General features: G+C 44.5%; 1 protein-coding gene across 2 annotated transcripts in view; it reads left to right on the forward strand.

Moving 5' to 3' along the window:
• The window catches only part of Smyd1 (SET and MYND domain containing 1), a 54,175-nt gene that overhangs the window by 19,113 nt on the left and 26,703 nt on the right, over positions 1 to 8,359 (forward strand). For both annotated transcript variants that reach the window (XM_005364769.3, XM_005364770.2), the window contains exons 2-3: positions 4,731 to 4,907; positions 6,826 to 7,039. In XM_005364769.3, coding sequence (XP_005364826.1) covers positions 4,731 to 4,907; positions 6,826 to 7,039 — 391 coding nt within the window. The remainder of the gene's footprint in view (positions 1 to 4,730; positions 4,908 to 6,825; positions 7,040 to 8,359) is intronic.

The following is an 8,359-nucleotide window of genomic DNA, read 5'->3' on the forward strand; positions in this document are numbered from 1 at the left end:
TTGCTGGGAATTGAACTCAGGACCTTTGGAAGAGCAGGCAATGCTCTTAACTGCTGAGCCATCTCTCCAGCCCCCCTTCCTTCCTTCTTGTCTGCCTGTCTGTCTGTCAGTCCGTCTTAATGTCCCCTTCCTGTCTGCTTATACTTAGCATTTCCCAGCATGCCTTAACCAGAAGGAACAGGATTCAGGTTTCTCTCACCTCTACATTCTCGCAAAGGGTCTTCAGGAATAAGAAAGGCAAAAAAACAAAGATCCACCCAGATCTGGAGGTAGAACCAGAATTTTAACATGATCTTAAGGATGAGTGTGTGTGTACATGAAAGTTGGGAAGTACCATTCACATCTTCTTGTGTCGCAGTCCCAGGGTCACAGCTGAGCCTGGGTGGCAGCTCTGATAAGAAAAATAAGGCTGTCTCCTCCCAAAGAGGCCCCAAATTAGAAGGCAATGCTTTCTGTTTCATTTTCTGTTTTTTAGATTTTATTTTAGTTTTTTATCTCTCTCTTCTCTCTCTCTCTCTCTCTCTCTCTCTCTCTCTCTCTCTCTCTCTCTCTCTCTCTCTTTGAAAACCTATCCAGGAGGCTAATAGAGCTTATTTGTGTAACTAATTGTGTTAGCACTAAGCATAAATACAAACATTAAAGAATTTTATCATTTATAAGGGAGCTGACCATTAATTTGCATTTCTTAATTATCTTTAACAGTTTAGTTTGGCAACTTTTATGAGACTGGGATTTTACATCTTGTCCCTGTCAGGTTTAATCTTAAAAATAACAATTTTAAGCAGGGCTGTGGTGACACACACCTTTAATCCCAGCACTTTGGAAGCAGAAGCAGGCACATCTCTGTGAGTTCAAGGTCAGCCTGGTCTACAAGAGCTAGTTTCAGGAAAGGCTCCAAAGTTACAGAGAGAAACCTGTCTCAAAAAACCAAAACCAAAACAAAACAAAACAAAACAAAAAACCCCAAAACAAAAAAAAAACCAAAAAAAAACAACAACAAAATCCACACAATTTAGAAGTGAAGCTCTTTTAGTATCAAAATAAAACTTTTAGTCATACTGTGAAACTGAGTAGACCTTAGGAATTTACAAATCTTATCAACTATACCTTGTTTATCAAACAAATGTTGCTTATTTAGAAAGTTGGTGTTAAACAGTTATCAAAGATGGTGTCAATTTCTAAGTCTGCTTCTGTTAATCTGAATAGAGTTTTATAATCTTAACATTTTATCACATACAAAGTGTATGTAAACCAGAGTTGAATCACATATATAGTATGCTGTAGCAAATGTAACTTTAATTTTTAATGTAGAACTCTAAGACCCCCCCCCCCCCAGGAACCAGGAATCTAACAATTACCCACACACATACTGGAATATTGGGGACTTTCTATCTCCCTGTGCCCTTGTGGACGTTCTCCAAATAGAGCTCCATTCCTGGAATCAGGACAAGATAACCCACAAATATCGACTCAGTTCCTTGGATACAGTTAGGATGAAAAACATTCCCCAGACTCTCCCCTTGTTTCTGTGGCTTTTTGCTTTAAAATTAGCCTGTATCAGCTATTCAGGGTCCTTGGCTTGAATGCTGAGTGATCCTGTCACTATAGAATTAAAATCTTCCTGCTTTTACATCAACTGTGGTATGAGAATATTTTCTCTGTGGCAACTCCTCCTCGGCAATTGGACTCTAGGGTCCAACATTATCATTGCATTATACAAACATCCATACTAAGCCAAAATATTTTTGGAGACTTTTTGTTATTTCCTTAGTCTAAAAAAGAGATACAGTGATAAATCCTTCTCAGTAGGATTGAGAAGTTCTATAATTGTTGCTTTATGCCAGGTGGTCATCTTAAAATGGTGAAATCACAAGGTGTGTACTATTTAACCTTAGTAAAGATGGTTGCCAGTCATTTAACTGCTTATATCTTGATGAGGTCATACACCAAGATAGAGGAGAGCATGTTTTCCTAAGTAGGTCTATTTCTCAAGTAAGAGTTGAGTCCAAATTACATACACAATATATTCTAAACTAGAGTTGACTCACATGTATAGTATGTTGTAGTGAATTAAAATTTCTATGTGTAGGTTTTAACTAACAAGACTTTTGCTGTTTTAGCCAAATTTTGTTACAGATTTTACAGATTCTTTAAGCCACACCCAGTGTACTGGGAAAAATACTGTTTACACAATAGTCTTAAAAGATTTCTTGAGAGCAAATCACAAAGAAATCATAGAGATAAAAGATTTAGGAGTGGAAAGTCATAGAACCTTAGAGATAAGAGACTTTGGGGTCATTTGCTTGTGCAGTGGTAGAAAAGAAAAAGAAATAAAATATATTATGGATAAAAGTCGAGTGTGAACAGAAAGCAGAGTCAGGAATATCTGGGAGGGTCCAGAGTGGTCATGACCCTGAGCCATGTGGGGAGATGGGGAGGGAGAGGGGAAATCAAACGTAGCAACCTGAAGGTCAAAGGTACAAAAAAGGGGCAGGAAACCAAAATGTCTGGAATATATAGGAAAGAGCTTCTGGGGGAAGGGCAGCTCAATCCTTGGACTGGAGAGCTCAGGGCAGAGAGTGAGGTATGCCAGCCATACCCCGTAAAAGGTAGGAGCTGAGGGATGCTGGTGAACCTGGGAGCCAGGTTCGCTTTGATATGTTAAATGTTCACCTCAAACATTTGTCCCTGGTTTGACACTTAACAGTGTCCTAGTTTCATTTCTGTTGCTATGATAAAATACCTTGACAAAAATGACATGGAGGAAGAAGGGTTTATATGTCTTAGAAATTACAGATACAGTCCATCGTTTCAGGAAAATCAAGGTAGGAGCTCAATCACGTCACAGTCAAGAGCAGAGATACAGTAAACATGTGCCAATTGGCCTTCCTCGAACCCGCTCTCTTCTATACTGTTCAAAACCCACCCATGCCCTAAGGAATGGTTACAGCTCCCCACATCAATTAATTATGAAGATATCAAGACATCCCCACAGGCCAACCAGAGATAGTCAGTTCCTCACTGAGACGCACTCACAGGGTAACCCTTGCTGTGTGAGGTTGACAGTTAAAACTGACCAGCACTCTGAGGAAGTATGCTGGAGCTGGTTCACGGCTTAGCGAGCGATTGTAAATGTCTCTCTGTTTCTCAGCCGTGGGCGAAGATTTTACTGTAAGAACCTCAGGGATCTCCCCACAGCTTTCTCCTGGTCAAAGTCACTCGGACGACATTGGGGCCATGCATGGAATAGTGCATGGAACCTATTTCTAGGGATATAATATAGGAGCTTGCTCCTATAATGATTGTGCTTGCTCTGTTCAAAGTATATTAAGTCACTTCGTAGGCACCTAGAGGCCAGGCCAGTTAAAGCACATTCCTTCCTTCTGAGTCAGCCTGGGGAACCTTGTCCCAGTAAGCCATAGGTCGTGTGGACGACAGAAGGGCAGGGCAGGACATCTGGTTCATTCTTGGTACAGGCCAAGTCCAGATGTAAAAAGCACTTTGTAGTTAAACTAGGAGGATCAGAAATTTAAGGTCTCCTATGCAGTGAACTGGAGGTTAGCCTGGGCTGTCTGAGACACTGTCAGAAAGCAAACACGAGGTGGAGAGATGGCTCAGCAGTTAGGAGTGTCTACTGCATTTGCAGCTCAGTTTCTAGCACCCACATCAGGTGACCTCTCTTCTTTTAAAATGGATTATTTGGGGGCATGTTAAAATTACATTTGTGTGTGTGTACATACACACGTGTGTTAGCATGTCACGAAGTGCATGTGGAGGCCAGAGGACAGCTTGCAGGGGTTCTTTCCTTTTACTCTGTGGGTCCTGAAGATTGACCTCATGCTGTCAGGCTTGGAGGCAAACCTTTTTCCACTGAGGCATGTCCGCAGCTCTATTAGGGCATTATTATTATTATTGTTGTTATTATTATTATTATTATTATTATTATTACTGTGCTAGGATTGAACCCAGGACTTGTCTACACTTAGCACACTGCCCCTAAGCTCCAAGCCCAGCCCAATGCATACGGAAGAGTAGCTCCAATCAGCTGTCTTGATGAACGCTGCTTCCCAAAGGCCCCACCTCGAAACACATAGTCTAATTGTTTCCCCTGTCTTAGTACTTCTCAATGGCAATTACAGCTCACACATTTAGACTGTACCCAGACCATAACAGGACGCATGGAAAGGGCACATTACTGGCAGATGGGAGACCTGGGTTCCAGTTCTGACTCAGAATATGGTCTTTATCATTTTGAATTTTAGATTTCCACTTTTCAAAATGAAGTTGTCATTCTAAATGTCTCTTCTGGATGAAATTAGTTCTTCAGCAGACAATTTTAACTTCGAAGTAGTGTAAATCTGTTTTTCTCCTTTTCGTTGTCCGGGCTGGCGTCATACTCCCCCACCTCTCCAGATGTGCCCCCAGCCAGACCGAATCTCTCCTCTTTATGACTTACCTAGTATGTGGCAATGTGTTATTTGAAAAAAAAAATATGGTCAAAGGCATCCCCCTCTTTATTTTTTTATTTTCTTAATTATGTGAAGGTGTGTATGGGCATGTGAAGGTGGATGGCCTCCGAGGCAGAGGCATCAGATCCTCTGGAGTTGGCATTACAGTTTGTAATAAGCCACCGGCGTAAATGCTGGGACCACGCTTGGCTCCTATGCAAGAGCAGTATTTGATCGTGACCTCCGAGCCATGACGTCATTTTCCTCTTCCTTCACTTGCAGCCTCATTAACGTCGTGTGCCACACCTGCTTCAAGAGGCAGGAGACGCTCCACCGCTGCGGGCAGTGCAAGTTCGCCCATTACTGCGACCGCACGTGCCAGAAGGACGCTTGGCTGAACCACAAGAACGAGTGTTCCGCCATTAAGAGATACGGGAAGGTGCCCAATGAGAACATCAGGTCAGAGCTGGTCCCCATGACAGGGCTTGGGATTTCCAAATGTCAGGCTGGGACGGCAGAGGTGACCGCATTCTCAGCTCTCAGGACGCCAGGCTGAGTGCAAATGTCTCAGGTCCTCTGTCCCTCTCACTTCTTTAGGTCTGAGAGGGACACTGGGCATCTATAGCAGTGATTCCAAATTGTAGAGCCCAGAGAGGTCTACAGGCCCCTGCATAGCTTCTCAATATTTAATAATAATAATAAAAAAACTGATCTGCCAAACTTTGAAACGAATTACACGCTGTGGAAAATTAGGGTTTCTGATTTCTCTGGAGAACAATATTAAAAATGAAGCTCTGACAAGACGCTCTGCTGCTTAGCAGAATGTGTCTCTTTTACCAGGCGATTTTCTGAGTCAGTGAGCTCACTGTACGATGGTCCTTCCACCATCTCAGGAACCTGCATTCATGATGCCAACTTCCACACAGGACCATTGCTAGGAACCTCGGCCTAGCTTGAGAGTTCCTGCTGAGAGTCCCCGAGGGCTGGCGGCTCTTCTGGAAGGTGTTGATGCTGGGATCTGGGCAGGTGTTTAGGAAGCCAGAGGGACCTTGGAGCAAAGGGGGAGCGGATACTGGTAATTAAAAGCATTTGCAGGGTGCACGAGGTATGGTAATCAAGAATGGATCCCAGCACTTGGGAACAGAGGCAGGCGGATCTCTGTGGGTTTTGAGCCAGCCTGGGCTATAGAGCCAAGTCCAGGACAGGCTCCAAAGCTACACAGAGAAACCCTGTCTCAAAAAACAAACAAACAAACAAACAAAAACAAAACAAAACAAAAAACCAACCAACCAACCAAACAAACAAAAAACAAAGAAAGAATAGAATCTTCTCCTGGGGACCTTAAGGAATCTACAGGATGAAACCCCCAAGGCTTCGCCCCCTCCTTGTTCCCTCTACTGGAGTCACGTGCTTCAGGGCCCTAAATGACGTCGTCTCCTGATCTCTTTCCTCTGCACAGCTCCCGGTTATCACATCAGTTACTGACTTGAACTCCATCACCCATTGTTCTCTTCCAGGGACCATATCCCTGGGATTTAGAAGCTGCTGATCTTCCCCACACCTTAGCCCCAACCTTATTTTCCTCCATGCTGCCCTCGGATCTGTAGAGATTTGATTCCCAGGTACCTGGAGAACCTAGAAGGTTTCTAAGAATAATTCTGACCCAAACAGAAAGAAATAGGGCCGCACTGTGCCAAGCAGAATGAGAAGTCTCTCCTTGCAGTCCCCAGTTAGCAGGTGACAGTATGACACCAAGGGTCTCTGAAATGCAGAATTCATTTTGTGGGGGTGTACCACCTAATAGTCAACAAGGAAGCCCTTGGGGTGAAATACACCCCCCTGTGTTAGACTCAAAGGCTATTAGGGTCCCCTCCTGGCCCATTTCGCCTTGCATCTCTCAGGATTTAGGCCTAAGACCCAGGATGCTACATGTTTCAGTGTCCCAGACCCCACGTGACTTGGTTCCTGCCTGTTTAACTACCTTCTGTCTTTATTCCCTGTTCTCTGTGCTGCAGCCTTTGGGCTTTCTTGCTCTGTCTGCCGTGGCCACAGAATAACATGCCTGCTCCTCCTTCAGTCCCAGGGCCAGATCGTCTGTCCAGCCCAGTCAGATGTATTTCTTGGTCCACACTGCCCTGGTGCCCTTAGCCTCCTCTTTCCAGCCACCCTTGTTTTCTGCCTAGCACTTAGCACTGTTCAAAAAACGCTTTTGTTTATTGACATCTCACACGGTGTAAGACAATCTTGACGGAAGTGTGCCCCTGACTCTGTGCCCGGCGTGCACTCGGCACTGGTGCTTGCTGAATGAGTGAGTAAATGCCCTAACGGATGATGAGCATTCTCGGTCTCCCTAAACTGTCCTCCCCTCTTTTCCCAGGCTGGCAGCCCGCATCATGTGGCGGGTGGAGAGAGAGGGCACTGGGCTCACAGAAGGCTGCCTGGTGTCAGTGGATGACTTGCAGAACCACGTGGAGCACTTTGGGGAAGAGGAGCAGAAGGAGCTTCGGGTGGACGTGGACACGTTCTTGCAGTACTGGCCCCCACAGAGCCAGCAGTTCAGCATGCAGTATATCTCGCACATCTTCGGCGTGGTACGGCCTTGCGTCCTCTCCGCTTCCCCTGCTCTGTCCCCAGTGTCTGTCTCCTCCCTCTTTCCTTCATCCCCTTTGGGAGCATAGAGTTGCTCAGATGGAAGGAAGCCCCAGCTGCCCGGAACAGTGGCTTCTGTTTCCATGACTATAGCTGCTAGACCAGGCAGTCAGAGACATGAAGTCTGTCCTCTTGCACCCCAGGTATAGCAGAAATACCTACTAGCCCTTCTGATTCTGAACTCAGAAGCAGACTTCTAAATGATCCCATTAAAATAAACCTAGAATCTTCTAGTATGATTTCTTATACTAGAGGGGCCATGTTGACACCAAGTATTATACAACTAAGAAGCTTCCAGAAGCAGACCAGCTAGATTCAGGAGCGAAGGCCGAATGTCTGGAAGGGAAAGAAACTTAAAATGATGCTATTTTAATCCACCATATTTCTCCCTCTCTCTGTCTCCTTCTGTGTGTGTGTGTGTGTGTGTGTGTGTGTGTGTGTGTGTGTGTCTATCCAAGGTGGTGTCTTACCACATAGCCCAAGGTGGCCTTGAATTCCCAAGCCTCCTGTATCCTCCTCTGGAGTGCTGGGATACAGGTGTGTGCCACCTCTCGTAGCCCAGAGTATTTGTCTTTTTGCCTGGGACTCACACCCACCCCACAGAGCATGGGGAGGTAAACCAGGATGGATATTTCAAAGGACTCCTGAGACCTAGACATGGAATCAAGGAGCTAACGTTCCTATATGTGGCTTTATTAGGTTAGAACTACTGGAAAAAGTAGTAGTGCTTTGGTAAATTTGGGATTCCCCTCATGGCTCATATTTTGGGGAATCATTTGAAATCATATAGGAAACAGGAAAAGGCTTGCAGACTCTAGGCATCTTTAGGACAACAATGGGCTCTCTCTGAAAAAATTGACCAATTTTATTATTCATCAATTTCATACATACATATAATATATTCTGATTACTCTTGTCCCACCTCTATTACTTCCCTCCTATCTGGGTTACCCTCCCCTCCCTCATCCCTGCCTGTCCTTTTCCCAGATCCATGACTTTTGGGTCATTTAGTTTAAGCAGTGAGTTCTCTATTTTCAAAGCCTTTCAGCGGCTTGGGTGCTATTCTGTACTGGATGTGTGTCGACTATTCTGTACTGAATGCATGTCTGTTGACTGACTATTCTGTACTGTATACGTGTCTGTTGACTGACTATTCTGTACTGTATACGTGTCTGTTGACTGACTCTTCTGTACTGTATACATGTCTGTTGACTGACTCTTCTGTACTGTATACGTGTCTGTTTACTGACTATTCTGTACTG

Source organism: Microtus ochrogaster (genome assembly GCF_000317375.1).
Source record: "Microtus ochrogaster isolate Prairie Vole_2 chromosome 14 unlocalized genomic scaffold, MicOch1.0 chr14_random_3, whole genome shotgun sequence".
Classification (NCBI taxonomy): domain Eukaryota; kingdom Metazoa; phylum Chordata; class Mammalia; order Rodentia; family Cricetidae; genus Microtus; species Microtus ochrogaster.